This window comes from Pecten maximus, chromosome 16, assembly GCF_902652985.1.
Source record: "Pecten maximus chromosome 16, xPecMax1.1, whole genome shotgun sequence".
NCBI lineage: Eukaryota > Metazoa > Mollusca > Bivalvia > Pectinida > Pectinidae > Pecten > Pecten maximus.
In genome coordinates, this window is record NC_047030.1 from 13,014,460 (window position 1) to 13,034,432 (window position 19,973).

Below are 19,973 nucleotides of genomic sequence, written 5' to 3' on the forward strand. Positions count from 1 at the left end.
ATACTTTTTTTTTCAAAGGGACATTCCAAAGGGCCGTTCCTTGTGAGTGCCCCACTATCTACCATCATCAACTGGGAGCGTGAGTTTGAATTCTGGGCCCCAGACCTGTACGTGGTCACGTATGTGGGAGATAAGGATTGTCGTGCAGTAATCAGGTACAACTCTTATATATTCCTACTTCTCTAGTTTTAATTATATTTTGCACAAAGCTAAACTTCGTTTTCATAATGAAGTAGGGCTGCCAACCATGCTATCTAGACATGCAATTTTACGCATTGTTTTCTGTTTTTCAGGGAGCATGAGTTTTCTTTCGAGGAAGGAGCCATCCGAGGTGGAGCAAAGGCGTGTAAAATGAGGCAAGATGTACCAGTAAAGTTCCACGTTTTACTGACATCGTATGAACTGATCAGTATTGACAATGCCACACTGGGGTCTGTAGACTGGGGAGTACTGGTAGTGGACGAAGCTCACAGACTTAAGAATAACCAGTCTAAGGTATAAATAGAACATTTTACTGCTAGCTGATTTCAATTTCCTACAACAAATTATAAATTACTTCTGAAATATTTATTTTATTCACATGATAAAAAACACCTGTTTAAAAAAAATCATAATTTGTTTACTTGGATTTGGGAAAATCCACCAGGCTACTTGAGGTGTAGAATTTCATGGAATTGTAACTTTTGAAGATTCGAAGAAATTACCAAATCTATGACATTTGATTTCTTCAATTTTAATTCTCAAATTTACAAACCTTGATTTCTGTAGTGTTAATTCTCAAATCTACAAACCTTGATTTCTGTTATGTTAATTCTTAAATCTACAAACCTGTAGTATTAATTCTCAAATCTACAAACCTTGATTTCTGTTATGTTAATTGTTAAATCTACAAACCTGTAGTGTTAATTCTCAAATCTACAAACCTTAATTTCTGTTATGTTAATTCTTAAATCTACAAACGGTGAAACCTGTAGTGTTAATTCTCAAATCTACAAACGGTGAAACCTGTAGTGTTAATTCTCAAATTTACAAACCTTGATTTCTGTTATGTTAATTCTCAAATCTACAAACCTTGATTTCTGTAGTTTTTCCGTGTGCTGAGTAATTACAAGATAGCCTACAAGCTGCTGTTGACTGGAACTCCTCTCCAGAACAACCTAGAGGAGCTGTTCCATCTGTTGAACTTTCTCAGTTCAGAAAACTTCAAGTGAGTTTGTTATTCTACAACTTTTGCATAGATGTGAAGAGGAAAACAAGAATTAAGTGTGATAAGAGTGTTAGATTATGAAGAAATATTGTGCAAGAAACATCAGGAAATTATTTAAAAACCACAGGTTCATTTAAGCTATTGGGAGGTAGAAAAGTCATCAATGTATTGATGGATTTAGATTGGAAATGTTATGTCACAATTTCAAACCGTCACGAACAACCATAATTATTATAATTATGCAAAAACAATGTAATAATTTATAAATAGCAAGATTTGACACAAAATAGTATCTCTGCCTTGAATTTTGGAATTTATTTAAACAAATTGGGGAAAAAATATTATTTTAACAGGATTAGATGCTTAAATGCATTTGTGACTGAAAATGATAAATACCTGTTTGGTGTTTAATTATGAATCTTGAGTTAGTATCAAATGTAAGGTACTATCAGAGCACCTGTTAACAAGGTATTTCCATTGACAGTCAGCTGCAGAGTTTCCTTGATGAGTTTGCCGACATTGCGAAGGAGGAGCAGGTGAAACGTCTCCATGACATGCTTGGACCACATCTGCTTCGACGACTAAAGGCCGATGTCCTGAAGGGCATGCCTACTAAGAGCGAGTTCATCGTCCGAGTTGAGCTCAGTCCTATGCAAAAGTAAATTTACCAGTTAGAATATCTGTAAATATTAAGTTGGTTTTAGTTACAGTTCATATAACATTTGGAAGTATCAAATGGTTCACAAGGACAGATATATTCAAAATAGTTATAGTTATACAGTAATAAAAATCATTGTCTTCTAGAAGTTCATACTTACCCTAATGCCATAATATATATCGTGTCCAAATTTATCTTTAGAACGATTATCAAAGATTATAGGAATAGTTCTTATTGCTTATAAACATATTTTTTTTTGTTTTTAACAGGAAATATTATAAATACATTCTGACAAGAAATTTTGATGCTCTGAACCTGAGAGGTGGTAGCCAGGTGTCACTACTAAACATTATGATGGATCTGAAGAAGTGCTGCAATCATCCATATCTGTTTCCTACTGCGGCAAATGTAAGTCTACAAAGTCTGAAAAACTGAAACTTTTGATATTTTCATACCCCTGTTTGAACGTTAAGAGGAAATTATTGTAATTAGGTCGCTAATCAATCTGTCTGTTTATTAATTAGCCAAATTCATAGTGTTGTTCAATTTCCAGTAATTTTTGTTTGTTGGTTCGTAAACTATTACATATGACTAACAACTATACTTTGCTATATGATTTGATGAGAAGCCTACGAAAAGAAAAACAAAGGGAAATTACTTCCATTCCTTTCATGCTTTCTATCCCTTGTTAATGTACTGATTACTTGTTTTGCAGGAGGCACCAAAAGTAGCTAATGGTATGTTTGAGGGAAATGCCCTCATCAAGGCATGTGGTAAACTGGATCTCCTGGCAAAGATGATGAAAAATTTGCATACAAATGGACATCGAGTTTTGATATTCTCCCAGGTATGAAAATGGCTTCATGGTTTCTTTTATGCCCCCTCCATGAAGAGGGGGGGGGGGGGGGGGTGCATATAGTGTTACTCATGTCGGTCCTGTCCCTTCCTGTCCCAATGCAATGTAACTAGCTAATCTCAGGAACTACTAAAGCGATCCTCGTCAAACTGTGTTTGGGGTGTCAAGTGGAGTAGGGGCATTTTCATATGTCTTACATTTTCTAGCTAATATTCATCATTAAAACTTTTGTTATTTATGTCGTCATCAAACAGTCTTCATCTGTTATATCGAATATTGATAGTGTTAAAATATTGCATTTTAATAATGGATACACAGTATATTAAAAACAAGCTGATCATTGATACACAATATATGAAAAATAAACTAAGCCCTGGGTCAAGTCTATAAAGTATTAAGTTGACAATCTGACAATTATTCAAAATGTTTGATTTTTTTTTTTTTTTAATTTTGATTAAGTTTTCTTGTTCTAGGGGAATGTTTGACAATTTTTAGAATTTTAATTAAATTGTTTTGTTCAAAGAAAATGAAAGAATTAAAAATGAAACAGAGGCTACAGCAGAGATCGTAGATTGTCCATATACGTGGTTATTAAATGCCCTCAACTGGTACAAAAATACAGAACTCGTAACAAAAGAAAGTTTTGTTGTATAAGTAAATGTCCAGAATGTTATTTTAGATAGTGGGATGATAATATAGAGATGTATTACCTTACATTACAGATGACCAAGATGTTGGACATCCTAGAAGACTTCCTTGAACACGAGGGCTACAAGTATGAGAGAATTGATGGTGGTATCACTGGAGCCATGCGTCAGGATGCCATTGATAGATTTAATGGTAAAGATATTCGGTCTTTGTAATTAGCTGGGTACTGCCTCTTAAAAGCTAATTTGATGACAGCAAATTTTGATGTAGACAAAGAAAATCAAATCTGTTGCATGCAGATTAAAAAGTCTACTTTGAAGACAAGAACAAAAAAATATTTGTTAATTTTCTTTTTTCACTGAAATTTGCAATTTGGAGATTTTCCTTTGCTCCTATTTAGTTGACCTGACTTTGGAAAACATGTCAAGTATTTCAGGTGGTATTAATGCCAGTTTGTAAATATTTGCTAGAATGTTTTATTTAATCAGATTGTGGTCTAGTAAAGATAATTATGTACACTGAAAAGCTATTTGAAGGTGATTGAAATATATTGATGGGAATAATGGTAGCACTACTCAGGATATTTTCCCTTTGTCATTGATGGGAATAATGGTAGCACTATTCAGGATATTTTTCCCTTTGTCAGTTTGACAGGAACGTTGTCCATCCTCCATGTCTATTATTTAAACATTATTTTGACAGCTCCAAATGCTCCCCAGTTCTGTTTCCTGCTGTCCACACGTGCCGGTGGCCTTGGTATTAATTTAGCCACTGCTGATACCGTTATCATATACGATTCTGACTGGAACCCGCACAACGACATTCAGGTAATATCACACCCATCCAAACTATACAGGTAGATCTTGTTCATATTTTATATAAATGAGGCTGGTCTGACCCCTGGGGCCAGAAGGGCGGGGCGCCGAAAAGGGAACTTAGGTGAATATTGCTATAAAATCCTACTCCTCCTTTACCCTTGGGTGGATTACAACTAAATTTGGTTGGAAACATCATTGGGGGAGGGCGGTCATATTTTATATAAATGAAGTTGGTGTGACCCCTGGGGCCTGAGGGGCGGGGCCCCAAAAGGGGAACTTTGATGAAATTTTGCTATAAAATCCTACTCCTCCTTAACCCTTTGGTGGATTTCAACCAGATATTGTGTGAAACATCATTTGGGGAGGGTGATCATATTTTATATAAATGAGGCTGGTGTGACCCCTAGGGCCTGAGGGGCGGGGCCCCAAATGGGGAACTTTGATGAAATTTTGCTATAAAATCCTACTCCTCCTTAACCCTTTAGTGGATTTCAACCAGATATGTTGTGAAACATCATTTGGGGAGGGCGGTCATATTTTATATAAATGAGGCTAGTGTGACCCCTGGGGCCTGAGGGGCGGGGCCCCAAATGGGGAACTTTGATGAAATTTTGCTATAAAATCCTACTCCTCCTTAACCCTTTGGTGGATTTCAACCAGATATTGTGTGAAACATCATTGGGGGAGGGTGGTCATATTTTATATAAATGAGGCTGGTGTGGCCCCTGGGGCCTGAGGGGCGGGGCCCCAAAAGGGGAACTTTTATGAAATTTTGCTATAAAATCCTACTCCTCCTTAACCCTTTGGTGGATTTCAACCAGATATTGTGTGAAACATCATTGGGGGAGGGTGGTCATATTTTATATAAATTAGGCTGGTGTGACCCCTGGGGCCAGAAGGGCAGGGCCCCAAAAGGGGAACTTTGATGAAATTTTGCTTTACAATACTACTCCTCCTAACCCCCATAGTGAATTATTACCAAATTTGGTGTGAAACATCATTGGAGGAGGACAATCATATTTTATATAAATGAGGCTGGTTTGACCCCTAGGGCCAGAGGGGCGGGGCCCCAAAAGGGGAACTTTGGTGAATTTTTGCTATAAATCCTACTTCTCTCTAACCCTTGGGTGGATTAATACGAAATATGGTGTGAAACATCCTTTGGGAAGGGTGGTCATATTTTATATAAACGAGGCTAGTGAGACCCCTGGGGCCTTAGGGGCAGGGCCCCAAAAGGGGAACTTTGGTGAATATTTTCTGTTAAATCCTAATCCTCCCTAACCTTTTGGTGGATTACAACCTAATTTGATGTGAAATATCAGGTGACGGCAATCATATTTTTTAATGAGACAGGTTTGACCCCTGGGGAAAAAAAGATGGGGCAAAAGGAGCGCTTAGGTTAAACATTTCTTTAAAATGCAATTCCTCCTTAATGCCTTAATTGATTACAACTATATTTAGCATGAAACATCATTGGGGAAAGGCAATCCTAATTGATATAAATGAGTCTTGTCTGACCCATTGGGACACAGAGGGGCATGCCCCAAAAATGGGAACTTGGCTAAAATTTTGCTTTATGATGCTGCTCTTCCTGGACAAGCTAAATGGATAAAAACCAAATTTGATCTAAAACATAACTGGCTGCGATAAATGATTTATGGTAATAATGCTGGATTGAGGGGTGTGTCCCTGCTGTAAGTGTAAGTGTTTGTCAGATGACCGTTAAGGCCCATGGGCCTCTTGTATATGAAAATGACCGAATTTATCAAATATTCAGTGGAAATCCTGTTAATGATTTCACACTTGGAGGATCAAAAGGAAAATAATTCAACAAAAATTTCCTATAATGGTTTTGGTGTCTAAAGTAACATTAGAATATAGCCAACGAAGGTATGAATTTAGGTCAACATTTAAATAATTTTATGTCAGATGTAGTATTAATTTGTACATACACTGTTGGTATGAAATTGAGGCTATACTGAAATCAAAATGATCATAGCATGTTGTAAGAGTTATATATAATTGACATGTCAGGTAGGCATTCAGCTGAGCACATGGAAAGATGAAAATTTACATACTGTTTTTGTAGGCGTTCAGTCGTGCCCACAGGATCGGACAGGCCAATCGGGTGTTGATTTATCGGTTTGTGACAAGAGGGTCAGTTGAGGAGAGAATCACACAGGTGGCAAAGAAAAAAATGATGTTGACTCACTTGGTAGTGCGGCCTGGACTTGGTAACAAGGGAGGTGCCATGTCACGTCAGGAAATGGACGACATCCTGAAGTTTGGAACAGAGAAATTATTTAAGGACGATGATGACGGTAAGATGATCAGCTGGATTACAAATTCCAGGTCCCAGAGTAATGTAGAAGTCATATGTCAGAGGTACAAATAATTGCAAACTATTTTAAAGTATGTACATATATCGAGTACCGATGTATAAAATCACATCCAAAAGATTTAATCTGTCAAGTTAATTCATTTTCACTGCCAGAATTTATTAAAACATCAAGAGTATCGCCCTCATCTTCCCACGATGAACCCATCTCAGCCATATTTACAAAACGAAAGTTGCTTATTCATCGCCGGCTCCATTTAATAACGGTCTTTATCTCGAAAGCTCTTGCATAACCCACCCACCCACTTATTCCATTGTAAGCTTGGTAAGGGTTAATTCTGCAACAAGCATTAGAAATTATGCTGAATTGAAAAGGTGTTTTCTTTTTATGCCCCCGCCATGAAACTGTGTTTAGGGGTGTCCAGTGGCAGCAGAGGCATTTTTGTCTGAAGAGACATTTTCTAGTTTACTTTTGAGACTTTTTAGTGAAATTGGAAACATTAAACTATCAAAACCTAGTTACAGTATAGGGCTGTCTGAATGTCAGAATCTGTGTTGTAGGTAAACCCGAGGAAGAACAGAGGATTGTGTATGATGATAAAGCTATAGAACAGCTGCTGGACCGGACCCAGGAAGGCCAAGAGGAGAAGGCTATGGCCATGAATGAATACCTCAGTTCATTCAAGGTTGCCACTTACTCTATGAAGGAAGGCGAGGAGGTCCGTATCACTGTTCATTAAGGATTGAATCTTGCTTTTGTCCGAGTTCATGGAGGTGATGATACGAGTTGCTCTTGAGGCAGATTTAATGAGCTAAGAAACAGTTCATGTTGAATTTGTCTAAAAAAGCAACTTATTTCATCACTTAATGTGATTTACAAAGGATTTAATACTTATATGTATTCAATTCAACATGCTTGTATTCAAATAGAGTGTGCTTTCACAAGTCTACAGTTGATGACTCAATGTTAGAACTTGTGCAAGTTTATGTAAAATGTTGTCTGTAACTGAATGGTAATTTTCATAGAATGAAATATAATTAAATATGTTTGAATATATCAATATTAATTTGGAAATATTTTCATAATTGATAGACGGTAGGAAATTAAGCATACAAAAGGTATTGTTAATCTGGTCAATTTCATTGGCAACTGAAACGGGCAAACTTTAGTTAGTAGTTTCATTAAGTCTGACTTGAGTTTAAAATATAGTAGTTTCAAACTTTTAGCAAATTAGAAATCTCGGTGTTTTGTAGGTCCCTATTATAATTTTAGACAGTAAATATCCTGAATATACTGACTAATGAATATTGATAACAATTAATTCATATGAACAGGAGGATGAGCCGGAGACGGAGGTTCTGAAACAGGAGGCAGAGCATGCTGACCCAGCATACTGGGAAAAACTACTTCGTCATCACTACGAACAGCAGCAAGAGGATCTGGCCCGTACTCTTGGTAAAGGAAAACGTGTCCGTAAACAGGTTAATTATAATGATGCTATGACAGGTCAGGACGATGCCTGGAAAGACAACTTGTCTGACTTTGACTCCGACTTCAGTGGGCCAGGTGGTGGTGAAAACGAGGATGAAGATGATGATGATTTCGAGGATAAGGAGAGTGGTGAGTTGGTATTCTACAGTGGACTCTTGTCTGGTTTTTATTGGTTTCTTTTTAATGTCCTTTCAAATCCTAAAAACAGTTTTGTAAACTATTAAATTTTGACAGCCTTTTTTTTCCTCTTTAAAATGTGTATTCAAGTCCTAAAGCCTGTTTCAGAAACCATATTTATATGACCAAGGACATTGGGGTTGTTTATTGTAGCATTAAATTTCGGAGTTTAAAAAATGTTTATTATCTAATTATGAGAATCTGAGCTAGCTTTGTCAAAATAGTTTATGGAAGGAGGCCACTTACCGATGATGGAATATAATAAAAGTCTGTTTTGTTTTTATCAGCATCCAAGAGTCGTCGAAGGGAGAGGAATGATCGAGATCGCCCTCTACCTCCATTGTTAGCCAGAGTCAATGGTCAAATTGAGGTAAGGATCAAGTTAATCATCATCTTACTAACGGTTTACAGCACAAGTTATCATTACTTTGTAGTTCTTATTAGGCTAATGTCTAGAATGTAGTCTGTTTTAGATGCAATTCAACACCCGTTAAATTACATTTTTGAACATTTATTGTAAATTACTTTTGGTCGTAACTTTTTGGTAAAGAATAATCACCTAGTATGAAATTGGTCTTATGGTTATGCTGTCAATACTTGTATTTAGATGATTATGGTGTCGATACTTGTATTTAGATGGTTATGCTGTCAATACTTGTATTGAGATGATTGAGAATATTCTTTGTTTTTGTAAAATCCTGAGTCTCTGCTTTTGTCTGGTTGCTCAAATCTGTAGAACATGACAAAAATGAAAAATACATCGATTGAGAAATTGATCATGATTTGAACTCCTTGTTTGTCCACTGAAATAAAATAATTAAGTGTGTTGACTGTAGTTTTCACCCTGAAAGTGGACACAGACTAAAGTTGCACAGTTTTTAGGAGGGTCTGTCACAAGTTCGACTGTTCCTCAAAGGCTCTGTGCCACAGTTGTAGTATTGGTTTTTGTCTAACTGTTGATAAGAAAAAAACGTAATTAAACCCTATAGTCTGTGACTCATCAGCATTAAAGTTGTGACATCATCACCCATGGACAAATTCTCTTAACATACATCTTTTGAATTTTTTTTTTTTAGCCTTAGGAATGATAGCTCTTATTTATCATTGAAAAAACTTGCCTCCCCCAGTAAGATATCCTTTCTTGTAAATACCTGTATTTATCTTGTGTCCTCACATCTGTAGGTTTTATGGTGTGTGTGTTAGTGGGCGGGGCACTTAACGCAATTGTGGACTGTAGTTTACAATTAATGTATTCCTGACTAACATTTCAACTTGCAGGTGCTTGGTTTCAATGCCAGACAGCGTAAGGCATTCTTGAATGCAGTGATGAGATATGGAATGCCTCCACAGGATGCCTTCAATTCACAGTGGTACGTACAGCAAACATGCTTCTAGCTCAGTCCAACTAAAGAAATGAAGTATACAGTGCACTGTATCTATGTTACTGTGACCTTTATCTATAGGTTAAAGGTCAAATGTCATTTGTGTTCAGTCAATTAAATATATCTCGATGAAGTAAAAGTTGTCAATTAAATGCAATTAAATAGCCAATGGTATTGGCTAATACGAGGAGACCAGAGGAAAAATATTTAATTCAGTTTCATTCAAAAATGTTGGATTAACTGTTATGATGACAAATGGATAGGACAATTTACTGCATACTTGGCTTTTAAAGTATGTCTTGGCACAGGGTTTGCACTAGAAAGGAAAGTAAGGAGAGAACTGAGCATGACTATCTATATATTACATCTTTTGTAGATTTACCCAACACTATAAATATCTGAATTTTTTCTGTCAGGTTGGTGAGAGATCTGAGGAACAAGTCGGAAAAAGTGTTCAAGGCCTACGTCTCATTGTTTATGCGCCATCTGTGTGAACCAGGAGCAGATAATGCAGAGACATTCGCCGATGGTGTTCCACGGGAGGGTTTGTCACGGCAACATGTTCTCACTCGAATTGGCATCATGTCTCTTGTCAGAAAGAAGGTAAGCCTTTTTCTTCGATTGAAATTTGTTTAATTAGTTTTTGTTGTCATTAGACAAATTGAAAATTAAAATGCATACACTACACTGGACAATGAGGAAAAAAGTACCTTAAATCTTGTTCAGTACATAAGATAATGGTATCTCAAGATTCGAGTGGAAGTTAATTAATCAAAAATTATCTAGAATAATAATTGTATGGAGATGTATTGGTTAAACATTATGTTTGTTTTTTCTTTTGTAGGTACAAGAGTTTGAGCAAATTAACGGGCTCCACAGCATGCCATACTTGAAGGCCACAGATGCAGTAGAAAAGGCAAAGGCTGTTGAAGCTATGGAGAAGGTCAAGGAAGAAAAACTTAAGGCTGCTGATGCTGCAGAGAAGGTAAAGACAGAAGAAGAGAAGGCAGCATCTCCAGTCCAAGAGGCCAGTGAAAAAACAGAAGAATCAAAGACAAGTGATGATGTGAAAACCGAAGAGGCAAGCAGTTCCAAGAATGAGTCCACCGAGAAGGAAGTATGTGAGGGAGAAAAGAAAGATGACGAAAAGGAAGAGGAAGGAGCTGTGAACAAGGAAGAGCAAAAGAAAGAAGAGGATGAAAAAGAGGTTTGAAAGTTTTTCTTATCACGTTATTGTTTATGTTATATGTATTTATATTGGAAATTGACATGGGGAAAAAAAAAGATGTATAAATTTGCTAGAATTGTTCTTGAAAGTGGGAGAAGGTTTAATGGGGAGTTCATATGTTACAAAATTGTGAACTTAACTCTTGGTTTTAAATTCTCTTGTATGTTCCTGTCCATATTTTCTTAACAATCTATCTTTAGAAAAAAGTTAATGACAAATAATTATACAATTATAACAATTATAATCATAATTATATCCTTTCACAGAAGGACGAGTCTGAGGAAAAGAAAGATGTAGGGTCAGCAGAAGGACCCAAGGAAGAAGAGGAAAAGAAAGGAGAAGCTATGGAGACTGATGAAAAAGATGTAAAGAATGAAAAAGAAGAAGCAATGGAAACCGAGGAAAAGAAAGATGAAGAGAAAAAGGTTGAGGAGGAAGATAAAGCAGATGAGAAGAAAAGTGAAGATGATAAAGAAAAGAAAGATGATAAAGAAAAGAAAGATGGTAGGCAATTATTTCACAATTTTTAGTCCCCTACCGGTGAAACAATGGGGACAATAGGTTTCCTTTCCATCCTTGTTGTACGTATGTATGTAACATCAAAGTTTGTCAGCACACAGCTAGTGGCTTCGTTACCTGAGGGATTTCGATCTATCTTAACATAATGATAAAAGACTAATATCTCAGGACAAGTTTGAGTTCCATGGTTTTTAGATCATGGTCAAGGTCACTGAATATTTTTAGTGAGGACCAGTGGGGGACATGTGATCCTATAGCAATACCCAGTATACTTGTTTTAAACATTTGAAGATGATAAAAACTAAAACAAAAATTTTAAAAATATTTGCTCAGAAATGTTTTGGGTTCTGATGTGACAGTTGTTGCTATGAATTAAGTAAAATCCTTTGAATAATCAGTTATACAAGAAATATACTGTCAGTCAGGGGGTCAAATTTTAGTTTGCATTCAGAGATCCTTAAATACCATTCCAAATATGATTTAGACATTTTCTTCACAGTATAAGAAATTCTTAGAGAGTCTTAAATCTTATTAAAAAAGGTTATTTCATGTAAACATTTATACTTAAGATTTTACATTATGTTGACTTGACCACAATGTGTCATAGTTTATCAGTACTATTGTAACAACCTGGTGGATGTTCCTGAAAGTTTCTGATGTAGAGTTACATGTAGACATTGAAACATTTATTGGGGATGTATTCACAATTTTTATTCTCTGATCACAGAGCCTTTAGAGGCAAAAAGCTCCGATATCAAGGAAGAGACCAAGGAGGGAGATGAAGTTAAGAAAGAGGAAGAAGTGAAAAAAGAATCCAAGGAAGATGTTAAACCAGTGAAGAAAGAAGGTTTGTGTATAATATATCTCGTGTGAAAATCTTTCATCAAGCTAGTTGAGACAAATAGATCTGTTCCATAGACAGGGATCAAGTCAATCCAAGAGTTTTGATGGCTTGATTATTTACCAGCGTTTATATTATTTTTTTTCACATGTTTACAAATAAACAAATTTCAGTAAGAATGAAAAGTGATTTAAAGGCGTTCCAATGAGGAACTTTCTGTATCAGAATTCAGATAAAGTATCGTTTGCTTGTTTTGGAGACTAAACCTTTGGAATATTGTCAGATATAAGAGTATATTGTCTTGAATTTAGTGAAAAAATCTCGATCTGTTGGTGACATTAAGTAAAATGTTGTTGTTGTTTTGCAGAGAAAACGGAGGAGAAACAAGAGCCCAAGAAAGAGAAGCCAACCGAAGCTGAAATAAAGAAAGAAGAAACGAACCAGAAGTTCATGTTCAATATCGCAGATGGAGGATTTACCGAGCTCCATACCTTGTGGACCAATGAGCAGAGAGCGTTGAACATGGGACGTGAACACGAGGTCTGGCATCGTCGCCATGACTACTGGCTCCTGGCTGGCATTGTCACGTATCCTTTTAAGATATTGATTGGTTAAAAACAATATTTTGTCTTAAGTAATAATATTATAAGCTTATACGGGGTACTTGGAATAAGTTTATTCCGGACTCATATTCACAGTATCGGTACAATGACAACTATGTTCTGTAAAGTTTATAGAGAAATCTATATCTCTCTTTACCTAAATAACTGCAACTATATCAGGAACATTTATTTCAGCTGTTGTCTACTTTTATCATGTAAATGGATCAAATCACAGTATGGTCTTTCCTTGACCTTTTGCCTGCAGTCATGGATACGGTCGCTGGCAGGATATCCAGAATGATCCACGATTCCAGATTGTTAATGAGCCATTCCTCAGTGAGCAAGGCAAAGGAAATTTCTTGGAAATCAAGAATAAGTTCCTGGCTCGCAGATTCAAGGTAAAACATAATTCGTTTTATGATATCTTAAGTTTCACATTACTATTTACTATTAGGGTAAAACTTTTATATATCTATTGCTTATATAATTTCTTAATTCTGTTTCTGCCTGTTCAGCTGTTGGAGCAAGGCCTGGTGATCGAGGAACAGCTGCGACGTGCAGCATACCTGAATTTAACACAGGACCCGAGTCACCCTGCTATGGCTCTCAACACACGCTTTGCTGAGCTCGAGTGTCTGGCCGAGAGTCACCAACACTTATCTAAAGAATCTCTGGCTGGCAATAAACCTGCCAATGCAGTTCTCCATAAAGGTAGGCGCAGCTTACAGTCCGATCTTCAACCATGGGTGGTCGGGTGGCACAGTGGTAACAGGCCTGCTTTTCACTTAGACAGAGGGTGTTCTTTCCCTAATTGGTTGTGATAAGTTGTTGCGTCACCTGTCCGACCATGTGGGTTCCCCCTGGTATTCCAGTTTCCTCTTGCAGTAAGACTCCTTGGTTGCTTTGATGTGGGCAAAAATGTGTGATATGAAATATACCTTTATTCACATTTGTTGTAAAACAAAGAAAGTTTACATTTAATCATCAGGCTTAGCATTTTCATGTAGGTAATGACAAAAAAAGAAATGTCAAGTTGATGTATTGAATTTTACAGAATTGTAGCCCAGGATGTTCATGGTATACTATTTCTCAAAATTTTTGTCATGATTAAGAAAGGTTTGCTGTTAATTGAAAAAAATATTGAAGTGCAGATTTTGAAATACGTTGCTAATCATCTTTGAAAAAAGTGATTAATTTTGTCGTAATTTCTGCAATGTTCCCATTTTTGTCTTGCTATGAAAATGAAAGAAGCAGAAGCTGGATTAATATGTTACTTCTCCATCAGTGTTTAGCATAGCATTAAGTATTTGTGTTTAGCTCAGTTTCTCAGAAAGAATATGTACTGCAAATTTACCTGTCTTAACATATAATTTATAACTATCATTATTAATGGAATGTTACCTTTCAGTGCTTAACCAGCTTGAAGAGTTGCTAAGTGACATGAAACAGGACGTGAGCCGTTTACCAGCAACACTAGCCCGGATACCACCAGTTAGCCAACGATTGGCAATGTCTGAGCGCAGTATTCTTAGTCGATTGGTCAATCCCGGTTCCCAGGTAACGTCAGCCTCTGGTACTGCAGGAGGCTCTGCCCCAGTGGTGGCTGCTAGTCCTGTTGCTACGCCATCAGGAACATCTTCACCGGCGGCCACACCAAATGCATCTCAGGCATCATTCCTTGGAGTTCCAGCATCGCTAGCTGGTGCCTATGCCAACTTCCCACCAGGATTCCGACCTCAATTCGGTCTGACCCAGTCTCCTTTTGCCCCAGGTAAGTAATATATCCATAGCTAATTGAACTATTTTAGGATGCCTGGAATAAGATAATACATATGTGATTATGTGAATTTTTTTTTTTAACTTCTGTACAGTGATGAACATAGTTTACTTTAATTTTGAGTGTTTTCAAAGATCAAATGTCCTTTATAAGAATGTATTTCAAGTTAGAGAAAAATTAGTGTCTGAACTACATTACTACAATCTTGGCATTTGGTGTGATGCAAAACGACACTGCCAGTAGTGCTTGGGTTTCTACTGTAACCAAATAAATACCTTCCCAGCAAGAATTTGTATCTATGTTTATCCCTAGGCTCCTTCACATTCCCTATTAAAATCTATTTCCACTTGTACTTGAACCAGTGTTATAACTATTAAAAAATACTACTTTTGGCCTTGACGTCTTTACCCATTAAAATTTTTTTATCTTCTGACCTTGACCTGATTCTGTACCTATTAAAATCATTGTCTACTATGTGACCTTCACACAATACTTTCACATATTACTATATTTCTGCAATGCTTTACTTTTAACTAACATCATATCATTAAAACCTTTCCCCTTTTGACATTGACAGGATACTTTAAACAATGAAATCTATTTCTATTTTTGACCTTGACCCCTATTGCTGTTGCTTTACAGGGCCGCTAGGATTTCCACTGCTCCCCAACCTTCCGGGGCAGCACGATTTAAGCACAACAATGTCAGCCATCTTGAGTCAGAGCGGTATGTCTAGAGCCATGGTTACAGAGCCTGGCTATCCAATCAGGACAAAGCAACACATAAATTTGCTCTTTGTATCGCAGCATGTGTGCGGACATTATAACTGAATTGCTGCTTCGTACTGACATCAGCGCCATCGTTGTTTTGGTTGCTTTATTTTAACTTCATTGTTGGTTTTCTTTTTTTTTTCTTTTGGAAAACATGCTTCATTTTTCATTTTTAATATTGGAGACTATTTTATACTCTAAATTTAGTAATAAAGAAAATGAAATAATTAAAAAATGCAGGTAGACTTAGAAGCAAAATTTAGTGGAAAAAATAAATGCAAAGTAGATTGAATGTACTGCTAAATAACGCTTGGAAAACGGTATTTAAATTTATTTATTTTTTTTTTTACTTTTTTACATATTTTTTTTAAGACACCGACAAGTGCTATGTTTGTCATCCATAGATTCGCAAGTTTGCAGCATTGTTATCCACAAATCTACTATTCATAGGAAAAAATCCATTTTCATTTTGGCTATTCTTGTTGCTTTCTTCATTTCCTTTTGTTGATGCTGAAGATTCAAGATGGCAGGAACAAGTGCTTTTGTCTGTATATAGTTGACACTGTTTCCTTAGAAATCGCATGATGTAGTGGAATCTATCTAAACCAAACGCCAATCAAACCATAGAGTTTTCAAATGAAGCACAAATATAATTAACATAGTTATGTGTTGCCTAGTTACGGGACTCCAGTGTTCTGTTTATACAGGATCTGGTTTAGAGAGGTTCCACTTTGTATAATGATAAGATCTTGGTGGAGTTGCACAATTCTTTCTTTTTCAGCACATCTTGTGTAAAATCAATTTATACTCCTTGTCCTTTTATTTTTATTAATAAATCAGCTTGATATTTTTAATTACAGTAAAATTGTTTTTCAGCTGAAACCCATGAATTTAGTTTACCTGCTCTGCCCATTAACTATCTAAAATGTCAACATCATTAGCTTAAAAAACTTCTGAGGCTAGTGGCATAGATGTTGAAGTTTATCAAGGTGAAGGATTAAAGTGTAGTAGTGGCTGATGAAATATTCTCCTGCCCTGGTTAAATCTACATTATCATCATGTTATTTTTATTGTTCACAGCATAACATGATACTAGTGAAGCAAACCTGTGAAAACAGAGCTCTGATAACTCTATTTAGATAAATTGATAATGATCAGGTCAGTTTTTTGGGTTTGAAAATCTTGAGGGGGGGGGGGGATACCGAAAATCCATGGCCATCAAGAATGCATTTTGGTTAAAGTTTTCACAAAGATACAAAGGGAGTGTCACAAACACACAACACACCACATTTAGATTTAGTTTCTCCTGTGCCTTCGGAGAGGTACATAAAATGTTTGTTGGTATGAATATAACTTTGAAGGAAGTTAAATTAGTTTTGCTGCTAGATGTTGATATCCTCAAAGGGTTATGTTAACTTTTCTCTCTGTGGCTAGATCTGGAATATGTCGAGGCAAAGTCAAAGATTAGCTTTTTGATTTGTGTCAGGAAGAAATCCTGACAAATCACTGGCAAAATCAAAGATTAGCTATTTGGTTTGTGTCGAAGAAAAAATCCTGACAAATTGTTAAGCTGATGCATTTTTATTGGAGAATTGGAGAAGAGCGACAACCAAGTCAATTTAATGGTGTAGTGACCTGAGATTTGAGAGATGTAGCTATAGGTCAAAGGATCAAACATAACTTATTTGTTTTATCCACAAGATTGTGGTAACTAAGCCATCAATTCATGCTGACATATTTCAGGGGTGCAGAGAGATTGAAAGTGAACATAACTTTTGCAGTATCAGGATTGCCATGTTAGGGATTAAGGTCTAAAGATTTGTAAGTCAATGTAAGTATAACAGGTGGTGAGAGAATTATTTTCTGTTGTAGGACAGATACCAGTTTCCCTCACACAGAGTATCAAACAGCTACAATCGGCTCCACTGCCTAGTCCATCTCATCGATCTCCAGCTTCTACACCAGGTATGTTTTATTGATCATCACACCTAATCCACAAATTCTTTATAATAGAAGTTTTAAATAATGTCTCTTCTTCATATTCAGTAAGACTAATCTCAACCTGTATCCTAACGCAAACACCCAAATGAAATCTCACAAGCGAACAGGTTTACTAGTGAAATGCCTTTTGCAGTGTCCAAATCCAGTAAATTACCTATTGCAGTGTCCATATCCTGTTAAATACCTATTGCAGTGTCCATATCCAGTAAATTACCTATTGCAGTGTCCATATCCAGTAAATTACCTATTGCAGTGTCCATATCCTGTTAAATACCCATTGCAGTGTCCATATCCAATAAAGTACCTATTGCCTAGTCACAATCCAGTAGTAAAAATACCTATTACAGTGTCCAAATCCAGTGAATTAACAATTGTAGTGTCTAAATCCAGTGAATTACCAATTGTAGTGTCCAACTCCAGTCAAATACCTATTACAGTGTCCATATCCAGTATATTAATAAATATCAGTGTTCATGTCGAGTAAAATACCTATCACAGTGTCCATATTGAGTAAAATACCTATTACAGTGTCCATCTCTTAAGTAAAATACCCATTGCAGTGTCCAAATCCAGTAAATTACCAAATCCAGTTATCTATTGCAGTGTCCATATTGAGTAAAATACCTATTACAGTGTCCATATTGAGTAAAATACCTATCACAGTGTCCATATTGAGTAAAATACCTATTACAGTGTCCATCTCTTAAGTAAAATACCCATTGCAGTGTCCAAATCCAGTAAATTACCAAATCCAGTTATCTATTGCAGTGTCCATATCGAGTAATATACCTATCACAAGTGTCCAAATCCAGTAAAATAGCTATGGGTGGTCCCCGTATAACATATGATTTCCTCCCATTGGTCTTTATAGGTGAAGCAATAGCTGTTTCTGACAGATCTAAGTTAATTGTTCCCCAGACAATAATGATATCATTCCCTCTTTGTAGAATATCCTAATCAACATGCCTTTATCGTGTTGAAAAAGAATTTGTAAATTTCTTCTTTAATGTTGGATGCTATACATGTACATCTGTTGTGGTGTGGGTTGGGAACTTGGTAGACATGTTTGTAATACTGTTTGGGAGATGGTAGATAAACATTTTTTGAAGTTGACAGTACAGGTGTACTCATATCTGAATGCTTGGTTACGTAGGGCCACCACCCTTCGATCAGCCTCCTTTCCTGGGTGGTCTCTCGGAGCCTTTTTCCTGGCAAGTATCCAGCGAGGCGCTCTCTAAGTCAGCCATGGAGACGCTGCTTGGTCAGAGTTTGCCCTCTAAATAAAGGCACGTCAACTTGTTATCTGCATGCGCTGCTGGTTGTCTCCTCATGGTCTCCCATGTATTCCCTGGCAGTGTGTTTCGTATGCTCGGAGCCAGTTTTTCTAAGGCTTATGATTTATTAATTTAGCTGAACAGTCCTGAAACCATCTTTCCAAGATAATATTGATAGTTTTCTATAGAGTAATAATGATAAATTTATTTCTAAATGGCAACAATGTCCATATTTTCAGATTGAATGTAGATGTAAAGTCGACATCATTGGCTTAACAAGCCGTTAATTAAAACAGAAAAAAACATCAAAGGTCTAAAAATAGTAATGACCTGATAAAAATGCCTCTATCCGGTGTATTTCTGGAATTAGGAAATTACTTCTGATGTTTCTGTATCCTTCATTTTTGCAAAATAAATAAAGCCCAGAATTTTTTCTTGGTTCATTTTTTGTTCTTAAAAATTAGTTTTGGTAAAGTGATAAAAGAATGCAGAAAAATCGTAATTTTCTTAATTATACTTAGATACAGAAAATATTTAAGAGACATTTTCAGTTAAAAATTTCCCATAATGTAAAATTGATATTGAGCATTTACGATATAAACCATTAAAAACCTGACTCGGTGTTCATTTAGGATTGAAGATACAGGATGATGACCGTTAAAAATTAGTACAGAATATGCTTGTCACGTCCTGAAAATCATATCCTGACACTAATATATCTTGGGAGCTTTCAAACCATAATGAACTTTTAGCAGTAGAACAAACAGTAAGTGCTAATGAATACATGTGATTCTATTTGCGTCCAGAGCTGATTATGTAGTCAAGTTTGGAGTGCTGAAACACACATTGTCGCTGCAGATCCCCGGAATGGTTGTTTTTTCGTTTGAATGAAAGCCATATGAATCCTTTTTTATTTTGCTCTAGATTTTTTTTTATATATATATTATTTTATACTTTTAAGCAGTGATATGACAAATATGGTCTGTTTCATTTACATTTGATGTAGGTACTGCATTATGTTTTTTAGTTGCTTTGTTGTAACTATATTCAGAAGTAATTAAACATACTGTTGTTTCCAGCTTTTTCTCGGTTTTAGATGTAGTATTTTAAATTGTTTGTCCATTGTGTTGGGTTATCCAATTATAAACTGTCTTAATCATAATTGATCATGTGTAGTAATTGGGTCAGCTCTGAAGATGGATTGATATATATATCATTGTGTATTAGTTATTGGCTTTAGTGAAACGAGTGAAATTCTCACGTTGACCAAATTATGTGATCTGTATTTATGACAAAGATCGGACTGTCCTTGTCATGATTAAATCCTCTCATTGTCGCTGACTTTCGAGGAAGGGGACATAACCCTGCAGGTTTTTGCTTGTTTT

The 19,973-nt window shown here is 36.2% G+C and overlaps 1 protein-coding gene across 3 annotated transcripts in view; it reads left to right on the plus strand.

Annotated features, from left to right (window-relative positions):
- Positions 1-19,973, plus strand: part of LOC117345305 (chromodomain-helicase-DNA-binding protein 5-like) — a 50,584-nt gene that overhangs the window by 25,989 nt on the left and 4,622 nt on the right. For 2 of the 3 annotated variants that reach the window (XM_033908371.1, XM_033908373.1), the window contains 23 exons: positions 19-155; positions 294-495; positions 1,086-1,207; positions 1,692-1,865; positions 2,135-2,273; positions 2,581-2,712; positions 3,444-3,561; positions 4,072-4,196; positions 6,277-6,508; positions 7,087-7,244; positions 7,861-8,146; positions 8,482-8,564; positions 9,473-9,564; positions 9,993-10,179; positions 10,421-10,783; positions 11,071-11,308; positions 12,051-12,170; positions 12,532-12,751; positions 13,032-13,164; positions 13,282-13,477; positions 14,175-14,537; positions 17,186-17,278; positions 18,468-18,600. In XM_033908371.1, the coding sequence (XP_033764262.1) occupies positions 19-155; positions 294-495; positions 1,086-1,207; positions 1,692-1,865; positions 2,135-2,273; positions 2,581-2,712; positions 3,444-3,561; positions 4,072-4,196; positions 6,277-6,508; positions 7,087-7,244; positions 7,861-8,146; positions 8,482-8,564; positions 9,473-9,564; positions 9,993-10,179; positions 10,421-10,783; positions 11,071-11,308; positions 12,051-12,170; positions 12,532-12,751; positions 13,032-13,164; positions 13,282-13,477; positions 14,175-14,537; positions 17,186-17,278; positions 18,468-18,598 (4,044 nt within the window). In that variant the 3' untranslated portion in view covers positions 18,599-18,600. The remainder of the gene's footprint in view (positions 1-18; positions 156-293; positions 496-1,085; positions 1,208-1,691; positions 1,866-2,134; positions 2,274-2,580; positions 2,713-3,443; positions 3,562-4,071; positions 4,197-6,276; positions 6,509-7,086; positions 7,245-7,860; positions 8,147-8,481; positions 8,565-9,472; positions 9,565-9,992; positions 10,180-10,420; positions 10,784-11,070; positions 11,309-12,050; positions 12,171-12,531; positions 12,752-13,031; positions 13,165-13,281; positions 13,478-14,174; positions 14,538-17,185; positions 17,279-18,467; positions 18,601-19,973) is intronic. The other variant, XM_033908372.1, reaches the window with a different exon arrangement.